The sequence below is a fragment of the Misgurnus anguillicaudatus genome, chromosome 5 (assembly GCF_027580225.2).
Source record: "Misgurnus anguillicaudatus chromosome 5, ASM2758022v2, whole genome shotgun sequence".
Lineage (NCBI taxonomy): Eukaryota > Metazoa > Chordata > Actinopteri > Cypriniformes > Cobitidae > Misgurnus > Misgurnus anguillicaudatus.
This window is the reverse complement of record NC_073341.2, coordinates 17,372,166-17,389,505: the sequence shown is the minus strand read 5'-3', so window position 1 is coordinate 17,389,505 and position 17,340 is coordinate 17,372,166. Positions and strand designations below refer to the sequence as shown.

Sequence of the window (17,340 nt, the reverse complement as noted above, 5' to 3'; positions counted from 1 at the left end):
AATAAATTTATTAATATATAACTTAAGTTTATGATATATAAGTTTATAATATATAACAGCTCATCACTAGTCAAGAAAGTTGAAATAAACAACTTAAATTGATTAAACTTAAAAAATGTTTTTAGTAAATATATGTCTTTCTTTACACCTTTAAATCTTCGAATAGAGCATAAAACTCAGAGACAGCAGGAATCTATAAGCTGTGTCAACACACTGACTTGGAATCAGGAATGACAGAGAGGAAAGAAAGATTGTGAAGCTTAAACATGACACTGACGGTCAGACTCTCAGCAGGAAATGACTTGTTTGTATCTCAGTCTACAGTAGATATGCTTGAGTGGAGAGTGATGTTCAGATTTCTCAGCCATCTGACAAAATTGGACAGAAATGTAATTGAATGTGAGAGATTACAGGGTTTCCATATAAGCCCAGAAAATGTTAAATGTAACAATATAGACGTCTCTCTCTCTAACATACATTACAAACACAAAAACACAGATGCAATTTATGAAGTAAAAACAGACCATTTATTGCCTTTCAAGCAAGAAATACAGAGAAAAGAAAGATTCACTACAGTATTTCATTTCATAGACACTTCAATGTTTAAGAGAATTTACAATTTTATGAAAACAAACATGGCTTTGCTTAGCAAACATTTTTAAAGCTTTTTAAATACTGTATACCTTTCCCACAATCTCAGAAAATATGGTAAGAAAAACCTGTCACTGGGATGGTACCCTTTTTAAAGTCCTTAATATGTAATATTTAGGTACAAATATGTATACATTTGGTACCATTATGTAACTCTAAGGTAAAATGTGTACTTTTTGAAAAGGTACCACCCTAGAGACAGCTTTTGTACATTTCTTTCTGAGAGTGTAATAACAAAAACAGACCTAAAAGATTTTTATAACAGTCATTATATTGTTACAATCAGGTTGTTTATGTTTTTGAGATACAAGGATGAGAGTAAGAAATGCATCACATTGATGGAGGTCAACTTTAGCATTAAAGGCACAATCTGACTTCTGACAAACTGTTGCTCAAACCCTACAAACTACCTACATGTGACAACACAGAAAAGCATAATGCAAGTGTTGTTACAAAAAAAAACTTAAATCAGTCACCAAAAAGATTTAGTTAATGCTAATTTACATCAAGCAGCACCCTGCAGCTTCACGACACACAGGTTTAAATGCCAAACCAGAATGTAAAATTCATGATTTCAAATATACTACAGATTAGTACAAATGTAATTTCATGTCATAACTTCACCTTGAGTTTTCTTTATTATTAAAAGGCATTGTATGGTATAATCCTATAAAAGTCACAGACCATTACAAATAAGCAGCAAGACTCTTGCATTTGCAAAAAGATATTGCAGTAGAGACATAAACTGAGCGGTGAACATAATACCAGCAAATGTATTATGATGTCTGATGTTATGATTTGTAACATAACCATTATAAGCGCTTGACATTACGACACAAGACACGAAATCATTAAAACAAGCTCACAGAATACTAATAAAATGAAAATTTCAAATAATGCCATACATCTGGTACAGGTTTAATCGAAGTGCTAACAGCAATTTTCAGTTTTAAAATTATTTAGTTTAGACAATACTGTATGTACTCAGTAACAAGTCACTTCACTAGATACTTATTTTCAATATTGAATAGAAAACCATATTGCTGTTCTGGTAGACATTAGTATTAATAAGTGACCACAGTTACATTATACAGTGCAAATAGTTCCTGGACTGCATATATGGAGAGAAGTGTTAATCAATAAAAAGTACTTGCTTAAAAACGGTTTAAAAAGTACCACAAACAAGATGTGTAAAAACAACAGTGTACCGCCTTACCTTGTTTAGTGCAAACCACAATCAAAAGATTTAATAAATATTCAAATCCAAATATTCAAGAAAACATTTTTTATAACCCAGTTGTAAACTCCCAAACATCTATTTTTGACTCTGTAAACTAAAAAATGCACAAAAACACTACACTCTATAGCAAACGTGAATTTCATATTATAGTTTGCTGATGGAGTGAACCGTCTAATTTAATATATAAACAATTTAGCAAATGATCACTTGACTTTTGCTTTTGGTCAAATTATAAAGTATTAAAAGTCACCAGTAAAAGGTCAGTTTAAGTAAATAAAATGGGTTTGAGTTTTGAGTGAATTATTTTTAAGCCTACCTCCACTTTTAAAATACTAAGGGCCAGTGTTGTGGCACATGATTTGGCGGTGGAGGAGTACTGCTGTGTTTCATGATAGTGGTCATGAGTTGTTCAGACTCCCTGCTTTAGGTTTCTGTTTGTCATACTTCACAGATACGATGAGGAAGACGAGGAGGGTAACTCCCTGAATGGCCGCCAGGAGGAAGAAGTAGTAATTCAGCGTGCAGTCATTGATGTTTCCTAAAGAGGGTGATAAAGTGATAGAAATTAATATTGTTGTTTGGCTAAATAAACATTCTGATTTACAATATACCCAACACTGCAATAGTTAATAACAATCTGAACACACAAAAAAATGAAAGATTAGGATTAAAGCAGTGGGCCGCAAATTCAAAATATGTGTTCGGAGTGTCATGTCTGTTGCTCGTGTTTTCAAAATGTGTTTGGCGCGTCGAGGGAACGATGTTTTGTCAAAATAAGTGCCTGCTGCACACGTGTTAAAAGCGTTTATGATAAAAGAGACACTCACGTTCACAAAATACACAAAAGACACTCCCTTAAAGGAATATTCCATTTTCTTAAAAGAAAAATCCAGATAATTTACTCACCACCATGTCATCCAAAATGTTGATGTCTTTCTTTGTTCAGTCGAGAAGAAATTATGTTTTTTGAGGAAAACATTGCAGGATTTTTCTCATTTTAATGGACTTTAATAGACATCAACAATTAACACCTTTTTCTTGTCAAAAATGACAATCGTTTTGCTAGATAAGACCCTTATGCCTCGTTTGGTATGGTTTATAGTCCTTTGAAATTCCGTTGAAAAAAACTGTTACATGTTGAGTTAAGTGTTAATTGTTGGTGTCTATTAAAGTCCATTAAAATGAGAAAAATCCTGCAATGTTTTCCTCAAAAAACATAATTTCTTCTCGACTGAACAAAGAAAGACATCAACATTTTGGATGACATGGTTGTGAGTAAATTATCTGGATTTTTCTTTAAAGAAAATGGAATATTCCTTTAACAGTAAACTCTAATTACGCATGAGATTATGCGAGTATCTGGCAACCGCGAGATTTTTAATCCGTGTTTTTTTTATCATAAGCCGTTTAGACGCATCTGCAGCAGGCACTTATTTTGACAAGACACGTGATGCACATAGGTTCACTCGATGCGCCAAACAATTTTTTTTATTACGAACCACACACATGACAGGCTACATACATGTAGTCTGTATAGATGGATTTCAGTCATGTGACCTTTTACGTCATTCCGCCATTATGAGGACCTACCGAGTACCAGTAGGCTATTGACAAGCATTGGCTGCCTTGCTACGATTTACGGATTTCTTATCTCTTACTGTCTATGATTCTTACGGATACAGTAAAGGGCTACGAAAGACAGCATGTCGCACCTCGACTGTCATAAAAAGAAACTTTAAAAAATATCTTGGTAAGGGTGTGATGCTGATGCGTTCTTCCAGCCGCTGTTCGCTGCTACCGAACTAACACTATTTTACAACATAAGAAAGCGTGACACAACATGAAACTCTGCTCGAAGTATCACCTGGATCTCTACACATGAACGCGAGCATTGAGAACATTGTTTGTGTAGACAGAGTTTACTAAAAAGAAAGGTTTTGTACAACTGACTTTGGCTGTTATGGTGTCCGCTCGTCATCTCTGCCAGACGTAAATAATCGATTTCCGAATGCAAACGAATGAATCTCATGTGAGGCTCCTTTTTCAAATAGGTCAATACAGTTTTTCACTTGCGACAAAACAACAAATTTTCCGTGCATTTATATGGAACTGTGCTTTAGGAGCTATCCAGCTTTACTCTCCTCCCTCCTTACGTCGCATTTGGAGATCGATACATCTTGACTGGGAAGATGGCGGCGAGTGGAAGACAAATCAACCAAAGTCAGTTGTTCAAAACCTTCTTTTTAGTAAACTCTGTGTACACAAACAATGTTCTCAATGCTCGAGTTCACGTGTACAGACAAATGTACAGACAAATACTTCGAGCAAAGTATCATGTTGTGTCGAGCCTTCTTAGTGTTGTAAAAATAGCGATTTTGATGCTCACAACTTATTGAAGGTATAGCTTCTAGTTCTTTTGCGACTATTTTCAGGTTCTCAAAATAGCAGAAGACAAGTGTGTGACGTCAGCTGATATTCATGTATAGCTAATTTTCCCCTTCATGTCAAATGTAACTCATCAATTTAATTGATATTAAGTCTTAAAGTTCTACATAATTATGGGCTTGGCCACTTGAGCACTTCTTAACCCATGTTCGGATATCCGTAAGTGATGCGCGACCAAGATGGCGAAGACAGGCCCCGCCTACTATTGGCTTCAAAAGCGATCTTCAGAAACGTATGGGTGACGTCACAAACACTACATCCATCTTTTTTACAGTCTATGGTTCGAACCCATGATCTTTTACACTGTTATATATATATATAAACTTTATTGCAGACACAGGTCCATATCATACTCATACATAATACGCAGTAAAAAACAAACAACACATATTAACCTATAAAATATACAGGCAATTACACCAATGCCTTCTTAACCTTGAAGTAAATCTATAGCAGCTTTTCAAGGGGCTGACTAAAGATACAATTAATTGGTTCTCCGACTTGTCCAGTCGGCACATAAAACTGAACATCAATTGACGTAAGAGTGCCTCACAAGTAAGCACCCTATTAGACACAAACAGCTGACTAGCGCTATGCCACCTAGGGACACGAAGCAGCAACCTCATTGCATCATTGTATGCTACTTTAAGCCTCTGCATACTCTTTTTCCTATAGTTAGACCACAATTGAGCAGAATATAGTGGTGTTATATAGGTTTTAAACAAAAAACACTTCACAGAGTCAGAGCACATGGAAAACTTCCTTATAAGCATGTTAGCTTGAGCATAAATTTTACAACACTGTCGGTAGAGGTCTTTGTTAATGCCATGCTACCTACACAGCTAGCTATACAGGAGCACATATCTTCAGGAGACCACTGACGACGAATCAAAGATAGAAAAACATCAACTGATTCATTATGGAAGTTTTACTGTCCACAGCCTTGAAGATCATCGGAGGCAACTACACTACTTGAGTAGAGACAGCTGATAAAAGACATGAAAGCACAAATTTAAAATGGCATAGAGATCAAAGGGCAAAATACTGTGAATGGGTAAGCAGAAAGCCCATTAGTTTCTACATAATTGTGCTTCTCACTATTGTCAACCTGACATCAGTAATAAGAGAGATCTGACAGCAGCATTTTAACAACCTGAATGATGAGTCTTGTATGAAGCGAGCACCACAAGATACAAATGTCCTGTCGCAAATAATGCACTTGATATGGATTTGACCGTACAGACTGTACATAAGGTAGTATCTGTCATTGAATGATTTTGAAGGGGATTACTATTGCGACATCCGAGGACTAGAAGGCATTTGGGATGGGATCCCAGTCTTGGACGGTGTAACGTCTCATTGAAAGCACTGTTTGTGACATAAAAGAGCTCAGATGGGAGACGCAGGCCTACTTCAATTCTACTCCAACCCCCCAATAATTTCCTAACTCCCCCAACTGTCCCCATCCAATAACCGTGGTGAAAAGCATGGACAAGCTTACGATCAATTGCTTTTCTGCTTTTATGTACTCTGTAACAGCAGACGCTCCCCAATGACAACCAGTGTTACAAGCAGGTAGACAGTTTGACTGAGTGAGCAATAGAGCTTGGGATCTCACTTCCCTCCAGCAAGGGGAAACAAATGCCCAATCTCCAAAAACGCTGCATTTACAATACCGACATGCCTCAGTATAGCTAAAAGCAAACCGACAATCGATACCAACAAACGGGCCAGGTATTGCACCGTGAGGGTCGAACCGAACGGTTCAATAATGTATTGAGAATTGTGGCATCCCTAGTGTTAGCCAACCAGGAGTTTGCTCTAGTTGTGGCATGATTAAGACGTGATTAAGAAATAACAATATAGAGACAAAATCATCACCGCTGTATGTGGACACCTGGAGCTGTACGACACATCTTCGTACTTTTATAGAAACTGGAATGAAAAGGATTTTGCTTGGAAGAAAGTGAGTGAGGAGGTCGGACAATCTGGTACTGTAAGTTGTAAAAAAAAACGCTCACAGCGATCAGCTGTAAAATGTTTTGGTCCTGCTAGATTTTCGTTGACTTGGCGTAAAATAATGGAAAGCTTTTCATAAGATTCCCTGGGGTCAACGTGTTAGCAAGACATTTTTTGCTAACATTTTTCCTTCGCCCGAGTGCCTCTCACGTAAATTATTTGATTTTGATGGCTTACGTTTCTTCAATACCACAAAACCACTACAGGTTTATCAATGCCATCAAAAGAATTATTTAGTTTTTGTTTGTTTGTTGATCACGAAGTACAAAGTAGATGAGGAAAACTAGGATTCCGTGTGAATTCAACGAGCCACCATTGTTGTTTACAAAGCGTGGAATGATGCGCTGTGATTTGTTGAGTGGATTTATTGCATTCTGCGGAGAAGGAGGACTGGCGCTTATCGCGTTTTAGGAAAAAAGGGAGAAAAGATGACAGAATAACACGGCGGATATCGGATTTTGCATAAAATTTAGAATTTACTTTTTAATACTGACTAGAGATGCGCGGATGGGCTTTTATTTCATCCGCAACCCATCACAAAACTCATCATCCGTTCGCCATCCATCCGCACCAACGTTTCTGACCATTTTTCAAAACCGCAACCGGCCGCCATCCGCTGACTGGGCGATGCAAGGCGCTGCTCATATGGGCGCTGCAGATGACAGCCGCGAGACTAGAAAGCTCTAGAATATCAGCAGTGAACTCCGTCTCCAATCGGCGCACAGGGACAAAAATAAATAAATAAATAGCCTAAATTAAACGCACAAATTACATAGTCTGCACTGGTTTCATCCTGATTTACCACTTTTGTAAAACTTATTCCAGGCAACCCTTTTCTGACCTTCTATTTCCTTTGTTTCTCATTTTTTGAGTTTGCCACGTACCTCCTTCGACGGCGTTGATAAAAGCTACGTCAAAATGCGTCCTCATTTCTCCATGCTGTTAATGATAGAACGAATGGATCCTTAACAGCCGAGGCTATCCCAAACAATTAAAACCTTTATTAAATAAAAGTGTGTATTTATTAGAAAACATTTTTCTTGTCACTGTTTTAGTATTATAAGTTATGTTTTGTGTAATTATTATTCTGTTTATGTTGCGTATATTTCTAAGGTTGATTATTTGATATACTGTTGAATAGTTAAATCTACATCAATGTGTCATATTTTCTCAAATAAATTAATATTTTTCTGATTACATATTTATTTTAATAAGTCAGAAATGTCTCCGCTGTTTTCTGCTGACAGGTGCGGTGGGCGCTACTGGGGGCGCGTGCAGCAGGTGACGCAAATTATGGGTCCTCAGAAGGCTAAACCGTCTCATTTCAGTTCTCTTTGCGAACTTCTGAGGCTGCCACCTTGAAAGACAGAGTGCTCACCTTTTTAGATCGCATGCTTAGAAGGACACAGCTAATAATAAGCAGTCGATCCGCCACCCGCCCGAATTTAATTAAAATATTATTTTTCGTCACGTCATCCGCCCGATCCGCGGTTTATCCGCGGAGTCCGCGGCTGTAACCGCCAACCGCGCATCTCTAATACTGACCTGATACAATACTGATTTTGGTGGTAACTAAAAAAGGCGTTTATCGCGTTTTGGAACCAAACTCTTCATATATACACATATTGAGACTACAAGCTAGCTAAAGCTGGCAATTGAGCGTATTCACATCTGAATTTCATGCACTAATGAAGCAAGTTAACTCAAGTTAACTCCAACTACGTGCAAATAGCACGATTTATTTGCTTCATTCACGTCTGGTGTGAACGCACTGTTAGTTTCCCTGTAAAACAGGCAGCAATGCATTTCATCACAATCAGTCTTGCTTTCTATTACCCAACACAGATGGACCAGAACAAATATATACACAAGCACTGTACACATGATCTGAGAGTTTAGGGAGTGTCTGCCGTACTCCCAAATCTGCTGAATAATATGTAGTAAAAAAGTAAAACAATGAGCTCAGCAATTTGCCAACGTTTAGAAAGAAGTGATTCTCCTGATCAATAAAAGCCTCCAAAACACATCACTATTCAGCAAGCAGGGCCGCCTTAACCTAATGTGAGGCCCCGGGGCTAAGAGGTTTTGTAGGCCCCCCTTCCCATCGATTTATAGTCTCTTTTTTAAGTGTAATATCTAGGTAATCTACATCACAAAATGCATGAGTTTCTTTCGAGACATACAACAGTGAGTTTTCCCTCTTTGAGCCAGAAAACACCATAATATTGTTATTAACATATCACTGAGCCCACTTGAGCATAAACACAAGACACTTTATTTAACAACCATACACAGCAACTTGTGGTGATAATAAAACCAAAATGTGTGAAAGTATATATGTTTATAAGCTTTATATTTATATAGTTTTTGGATTATACAAATTTGCAGAAAATTCATTGCCACTCACTAACCAAATGCTCAGCACAGTTTTAAAAATATAATAAGTTAAAGTTAGTTTTAAAGTGAAAAAGCATTAATGATAACAAAAGATAAGTCTTTATAGACAAAATCTTATTTTTTTAAACAGTTATTTAGTTTTTAGAATATTGAAGATATAGACTGCATTGTATTTAGTATTTATGCATACATAAGCATGTAAAACGAACAAGCATGAAAATGCACAAAACAGACAGGGAACATACCTGTATATATCTTTAGATAAGGAGATTATAAATATGAATGGTGCTATCAGGGGATAATCATGGAGTCTGTTTTGAGATGGTCTTGTCTCTCTTTACTTGCACCTTTACCGTTGCGTCTCTTTGTTGTTTTTCTAATCTAAACCAACAGATGTGTGTACTGTGAGCTAACGTCGCGTCAAACTATCGCTCCAGCTGCGCACGCGTCACTGATATAAACGCGAGTAAACTTAAACTTTATAACAACTAACAGACAGCATTATGTGCGGGAACTCTTTTCTCTATTTGGCGGACACTTTCTTGCGCACGGTTGGAAAGACTTCTGCATGCCAGAGACTCGATCACAGAGAGAGAGAGAGAGAGCGCGCGCGCGAAAAAGAGAGAGAGAGAGCGAGCACGCGCGCGAAAGAGAGAGACCTGCACCTCACTGGTCTAACATGCAGGAATGCCAAGTTGACAACGGGCACTTAATACATTACGCGGAATAGAAAAATCTGACTGTTACGTCTGACATTTTATCTCACGGTAAGTTACCACGGACCAATCAGCAGATATGTAACGTGCAGAGTGATTGACAGAAAACCTGACAAGTTACAAAACAAAATGACATTTTCAGCTCATCATGAACGCGAACATTGGAGGCCCTGAACTTCGGAGGCCCCTGGGCTTCAGCCCAGGTAAGCCCGTGCATTAAGGCGGCCTTGTCAGCAAGACTGAGGGGACAGATATTGGTTTAATTAACACAGGGAAAGAAAAGAAATAACCAATATTAAAGAAGTGCTTCAAACGATTACAAATTTTAATAAAAAAATTACGATATGACAATCAAATCAAATCCCAATAAAGCCCATAACAATATTTACAGAAAAAACTCAAGATAATTAAAAAGCATTACACTTTGTACAAGACAAAAATGACAAAATATCACTATTTAATTTTAATTTCCAACATCACAATTGAGGTTAACAGTCTGTTGGTGGACATAAAACACATAACTACTCTGTTCTGTCTGCAATTTTTGCACATTGCTAAGCATGATTTATGCTTCAGCATATACTCTACTGTAAAGTCTACACGTGCAGTTTCATGTATACTTCATTGTCCGCATCGACTAGCCTCGCGTAGGTCTGGAAATCATGGCTGCTTTGAATGGCCTGCCCAAGAGGTCATATAACTGACACACATAAAGCAACCAATCATGTTTCGTTTTGTGCCGCATTATGTTTGGGGGCATTGAGATTTCACCACAATAACAGACTGGTGTGCAAGCATCATTCAACATCTCTAAAGTTTATTACAATAATAAAACACACTTTAAAATATATTTAAAAATGCTGCATTTTCTCAATCTTGATGCAGCACTGTCACACAACAGCTTTCTTTTTAGATCAGGCGGCATTGTGTTGTTTCGAGCAGACCATAAAAGATCGTGATACGAACATCTCCTGGAAATTCTGTGTAATTCAACCAATCAGGGGACGACTTCCAATTTGCTGAAGTGTTTCCACACAAGTGTGCAATATGCATCAGACGTTCAGGTAAACAGTCTGTGGGCATGACATCAAAGACTAGTAGAACGCTAGTAGGCAGTATTCAATGGGTACATTATCAATGTAACCCACAGTATCAAGGCAAAAACCAAAGAAGCAGCAGTTTGTTATGTACATTGTTGAATGAGGCGGACACTACTTAAGTATTTTTACTTTCTACATAAAAGTACATTTTTAATTATTTATATTTATCCATGTTTTTCTTTGGAAAACATGAATTCCAAAGCATATTATCATAATTTTTACTCCACTACATTTCATAATTTCAAGTTTTTTGGTTTATATTTAATATTTAAGTACATTTAACATCTATTTTTTTTACTTTTACTTAAGTAAAAAGTACTTTTGTACTTTTACTCAAGAAAGTAAAAGTACACAATTTTTATGTAATTAGGTATTAAATCAATTTTAATATGCAATATAAAAGAATACACAGTATAATTCTATGCTTTAGAATGTATCGAACATTTTTTAGTAAAGTAAAGTAAATTTTTCCCAAGACAAACACTCAGCACAGAAGCTTTAAACATTTACTTAAAATACTCAAGTAGTGTCCGCCTCTAATTGTTGAAGCATCAACAGTGATGGTGGCAAATAAACCTTTGAGACCTTTGTGACAACACGAGTGGTTAAAAATCACCCCTCAACTTGATCCACCTTTGTTTCTACCGTCACAAGTGGAAAAGCGTATGAGGACATGTGACGCTTTATATTGCAGATTATTTGACCTCAGGGTAGGGTTACAGCAGACCAATTAGCACTTGCAGTCTGCATAGATCATCATGGTATGGCGTAGGGTACGTGCCCATGCAGAAGTATAAATTGGGCTTTAGTCTATCTATGTAAACCTGTATTAGACCATAGTTAAGTTTCTATTGCAGAACATTTAGTTACACCTCAACGTTCTATTATTAGTGGGAGCATCATATGTATAAATTTTTAAACCGTGTAAAATTTAATAAAGCTGTTTTTGAACACAAGAACATGTGTGAACTGCTTCCCCTGCTGTTGGGAAGCATTCGATTTTAAGCTTAAATTAAGAAAATACTCAATTTACAAACGGTTCAAGATGGAAATATTGCCCCACTCAATCATTTTGTCTTAATATATTATTGCTTTATTTTTCATTAAATTGACCGCTCTGGTTCCAACATGGTAAAGTAACAATTATCCTGTGCCGTGAAAAGCTCTTTTGTGTTTAACCAAACACACATCAATCACAACTTATAGTCCATCTTTGCTAAGTAGAATGAAGGCAATGTTTTTTTTCATCAGCTTTATCTTAATTTATTTCTCAAAGCTTTTGCTGGCCACACATAGAGACTTAACAGGCTGCCAAACACTTTCCAATTACGTCCACAAAAGACAAAACAAGAGCTGTCCATGAAGGACATTAACCAGCCCTATAAAAGTTTGGCAGGCTGAAACGAGGAGAGCGAAAAAGCGCAGCTTGATTTATTTAGCTGGAAGTATGAAACAATACACCGTAGGAGAGAATAAGATACAATAGATACTTTAAATTTCCTTTTCCTCTCTTCTTCTGTTTCTGACACTCATTCTCTTTAAAACTTTTGGTCCCCAGGTGCGTTTGAACAGATCACAGAGAAAAAGAGAGAAAGAGAGAGAGGTCAGAGCATCTTCACTTTCGACACTCAGTAACACGACCTAACAAATAATCATGTTGCTCACAACACATCACCTATTTCCGCTTGCAGCTCTATCTGCGCGTGTTAAACCCAACAACAATATTTCAGCAGCACTTGTCCCGGTGCCTTGACAGCTTTTCTACAGGAGATTACACGAGTCAGCACACAGAGTTCAATGCCATTTGTCAGGGTCTGCAAAAGCAGAGATGTTCATATTTTACGGCTTGCTTGTCCAGGGACGATCTCTCTGAGCAACAGTGTCAAAACTTTGAATTAATGCTACATGCTTTAGGTAAACAAACAAACCCCCTTCACTTCATAATACTGTGTTCATGTTATCGTGTATTCACAGGAGTATGTTCTGAAAAATATGAATAAATGTGATGTTTTATTACTAAAATAGAAGAACTAAGAAAGGGTTTTTGACAAATATGATCAGAGAAAAATGGTGAAAAATGGACCCACGCTATCACCCAAGCAGTCCTAATATGTACCATTTAGGTATAGATATGTTTACATTTGGTATCAAAATGTACCTATAAGTTATTAATATGAACTATTTAGGTGAAAATGTGTACTTTTTGAAACAATACTGCCCCACTGACCACTAGGAATCATTTTTGACAATTTTTCTGACAAGTGTGTAAAATTCTGGCTAAAGTCTAATTTTGAGATTAGGAGCATCAAAGTTCACATTGATTTCAAACTTTGACATGAACTTACTTGGTATTAAAGACATCAAGGTTATATTTTCACAAAATGTTCTTTACATTGTTTAGGACGATTTTATGTAGAAAAATAGTGAATCGCAGAGTTTTCATATGCACACATACCTTTTTATCACTGATGTTTCCTTTTTAAAAGATCCTATTATGTACCATTTAGGTCGTGTTGTGCCGCATTTACCAACTTGGGTGTACATTATGTTCAAATAATTTGACGTCAGTTGTCAATTATTTGTTACATATGTACCTTGGAGGTACCAATATGTACCTTTTAGGTACAAAAGTGTACTTTTTGAAAAGGTACTACCCCAGTGACTTTTGTACCTTCATGTACTTTTTATTCTGAGTGTGCAGGGTAACAAATATCCAAATTGAAGAGTTTATACACACCCAAGTTTTTTATCACAAGCTTAACTCTTTCCCTGCCATTGACGAGTTATCTTGTCAATTAAGGGAAAAAATTTGCATGAAAAAAAAACATGATGAATTTATAGACCGTTTCATCGGGCGCACCTGCGGTGACGCGATAAGCGTCCGGTTTCTGTTTGTTCGCACTAAAGAAGTTTCCAACCGTCGGGTAGCGGTCCTGTAGTTCGAGTGAAAACTACAAAAACTTGCTTTACGGCAGACCTACAATCCAATCAGAGCCAGCTATGCTGCAGTTTTAACGACAGTGGTAATGAACAATTACGCTTCTAACCTGTAGGGGGAGCAAAGAGCCAGAGTTCTTTAGTGTTGCTTTAAGAGTCTGACTACACTCTTAGAACGAATGTGTTAAAAACAACACATCAGTGTTGATTCTAGGACAAAATGCATCCCAGAATTCCCCCATCGCTGTGTTATTATTGAAACAACACATTTTGTGTTACTTTTAACACAACAGGTGTTATATTTTAACACAAAATCAACAGAAAATGACACATAATGTGTTAAAATTACACATAATGTGTTAAAAGCTTACCACACAATGATGTGTAAAAAATTAACACATCCTTTCTAAGAGTGTAGTTGCTAAAACTGAACTCTTAAACAAATACCTTGTCGAAAATAACTAATGTTTTGCGTTCCTGTGTAATCAATGTTTTGTTTATTTTGCTTGTTATATAAATAAACTACTTTAAAAGGACTTTGTTTTTATTTATTCTTCGCAGAGTTTACAGAAAGTTACATGATGACCACGAAAGCCGTGTGTTTATGTTGTTACTGTTGAAACCGTCTATATGGCAATCTGTAATACTGTGATTATCCACTAGATGGAAACTTAACCAATTACTAAAAAAATTAAGCAATATAATTATTTAATAATTTTAAACTCTGTGTGTGTTTTGATAATTGTTCTAAATCGGATCTTTAACAAAATTCTTTTACAAAAATGCTATTATTTCAGCTTTTTGCTAAAAAACTTTTTTTTGAAGAAAAATACCCATATTTAAGAGTTTATAAGCAGAGAAAAAAAATAGATACCCCCCCCCGTTTTGTTTGTTTGTTTATTGTTCATTTGAAAGCAAATTTTTGTTCTTTCATTTTCTATATTTGTATGTTTATATATTTTTAGAAGAACGAAAATCACAAAAAATGCTGGGCGTCAACTTTTTACTCAATGAGTTAATAATATGCTTAAGTTTAAATACATACGATTGCGTACATTCAAACTAATATTTTCTGTTGGTTTTTGACTGGTAGTGTATGGGTAAAATGATGCACACTCATTGTGAAGGATGTTGATGTAAGGGCTTAAAAGTTGATTCTGTCAATAGGTGGATGGAGCTTCACCAGCATCACTCTCGTAAATTATTATAACCTTTATAAAAAAATAAATAAATGGGGAAACAGAATTCGATGGCAAGGACTCTAGCCATAACAAACATCACATATGCAGCACATTCATACTGTAAATATATTTTCCCCATTTAAAGTCACTTCTTCATACTGGGAGAAACTAAAGTACTCTTTACATATGTGAAAACACTAAGATCAATCAGAGAGACAACAAAGTCGAAAATCACTGCAAGAGGACCACAAGCTCCACTCAAAACATGAAATAAAACCCAGACTGAATTCTCTTTTATTTGATGATACTTGTCTGACATAATCCACTGCAGGGAAATATAACTAAAATGAATAAAATATTTAACAATAAAGACTTGTTCAAGAAATCAAAGGTTCAGCATAAAAGACTTTTATAATAGAACATTTCCATTCTTTTGTCTCCGTCCTCTATCATTTTCTACCCATGTTCTTTTGTTGGCACACCTTTGAAAGACATCTTTCTTTGCTTTTGTCATATTCAGTGAACACACTTCTCCAAGACTCTTGCCCTTGATTAAAACACTGACATTTCTGTAAGTGCCAGATACCGATTCTAGACCAGGAAGCCAGGGTCATGTCTGCAGACCCTGTGGCGCTTCACATGGTTTTAAGCTGACCTGAAACCAGAAAGACTTTTCACCTTTAGGAAAAGAAATAAAAACGAAGGCTCCCTGAGAGGGCAGAGAAAAGATTTGAAAGAATTAATTTTACCAACACTGTGAGCCAAAACCGAGCCTGGTGACACCTCCAGTACTGCAGATAATATAACAGACAGGAGAAAACATTTCTTATCAAGTACTTATCAAAGTCCCCTTCACAAGTTGGCCAAAAGTAATAAAAGTTTGGGGAAGCAGAGCTAAAGAAAGGTTGTTATAAAGGTTACATTTACAACACTCGCATAACATCAGCTTTTCTACTTAAACCAGATTGGAAATCAAACAGATAGCACTTCTGTTGCCTTGAGTTCCTAAAGCAAAATCAACACTACAAAAATTGAAGTCGGATAAACAACAACTTGTCACAGCAGCTATGAAAAAATTCAAGTGCAATGCGCAACAGCCAATAACACTGACTGAGAACCAATGCGCAAAATAAAATCTCCCCATCCATCTATGCTGTTCCATGCACAAAAACGGTGCTTGTTAATATGCCAACATTTAAGTCTTTTGGAACGTAAGGGTGAGCGGGGCACAAACTAACACGTTTTAATTGTAACGCAGCTACTTTACATATTTCTACAGGGCCAAGCAATCAGTGCTTTTGGTCATTTTCTCTTAGATGATCTCCTGTGAATTAGTGAAAAGTTTTGGTTAAGATATTGAAAGAAGAGTGTTTTGGAGGCATAAAAGTAAATTTCTTCATCTTATGCTTTTTTCCATTTCTGAGTTGGGTGTTTAAGTCAACAAATCTAACCTTATATTATTTTAATCACTGTCTTAATTATAGCTGGGATTCAAACCTTTTTTACACAGCGGGGTTAGTTGTAACACAGCGTTACAACTAAGCCTCCAGTATACAATGAAATGAAAACAATGTAAATACCATTAATCAAAATGATAACTGTTAATACAATATCAGGCCAAATAACGCACAATTATGATGTTTTTGTCTTAATTGTGCAGCCCTTTCAAAAAAATCTATTTATATGCATTGAGGATGGTTAGATGAAGGATCGTGGATGGATGAATGTGTGAATATCTATCTATTATAGGCAGATATATAAACAATATCCACCTTTAGTATATAGACAGAATTGTATTGAATTATTTTTGTTTAACTACATTTTCTAGCAGGTGTTATAACAAACCCTCTATTTTTTGTTACAATAACCTTACAATAACCAAAAACCTTTGGGTTAAGTTGTAACGTTTGCAACTCCTGTCGCTTTCGGTGTAATTGTACGATAATGGTAGGTCCCACAAATAAACTTCAAGTGTTCATTTGTAGCAGAGAGGTGTATGTTGATTGTGTAAAAAATGATTGATCTAACTTAAAGCGGAAGTCCACCCTAAAACAACATTATGCTCCAACACTATATTTCATCACATCACATATCTAGTTGATTGTGCTGCCATCAAATGTACTAACTCCATATCAAAAATTGAAGCTGTTAACTGCTACAGTAACGGTGATTTGACGTGTCGTTAATCACCGGAAGAAAAATGCACGAATACATAATTTTGAACGTTCTATATGGGGGCGGGTCTTGAGGCGAGATGATTGACAGTAGATGATAACGTTCTTTGAATGACAGCTGCAGAGGATGAGCTAACGTTAGCTTGCTTTGCTCGTGTTCATAATAACAATATAACTTTCTACGTAGTATGTTTACCGTACAGTAGTTACACAAAACAAGCAACAACTAAGCCAAATTATGTTTTAGATATTTTTACCATTTTACATTACCTGAGTCTGCGGAAAAACTGGGCTGAAAACAGTACTCGAAATCTTCCTGACGAAAGTGCTGGCTGCATATTTAAATTTTTGAGTAATCTGTTAGTGGTGTGTCAACTGAGGGTCGCGTCGATATAACAATAAAAACTCCCGGTGGCCTGAGTTTGTTGTCAAATTGACTTAAATTGATTTGAGAGCAGGTTGAGCGGTAAAAGAAGTTAT

The 17,340-nt window shown here is 36.4% G+C and overlaps 1 protein-coding gene across 1 annotated transcript in view; it reads right to left on the bottom strand.

Moving 5' to 3' along the window:
• Positions 1-504: 504 nt before the first annotated feature.
• The window catches only part of slc15a4 (solute carrier family 15 member 4), a 73,142-nt gene continuing 56,306 nt past the window's right edge, over positions 505-17,340 (bottom strand). Inside the window, exon 9 of the mRNA XM_055167355.2 lies at positions 505-2,429. Within this exon, the coding sequence (XP_055023330.1) occupies positions 2,290-2,429 (140 nt within the window). The 3' untranslated portion in view covers positions 505-2,289. The remainder of the gene's footprint in view (positions 2,430-17,340) is intronic.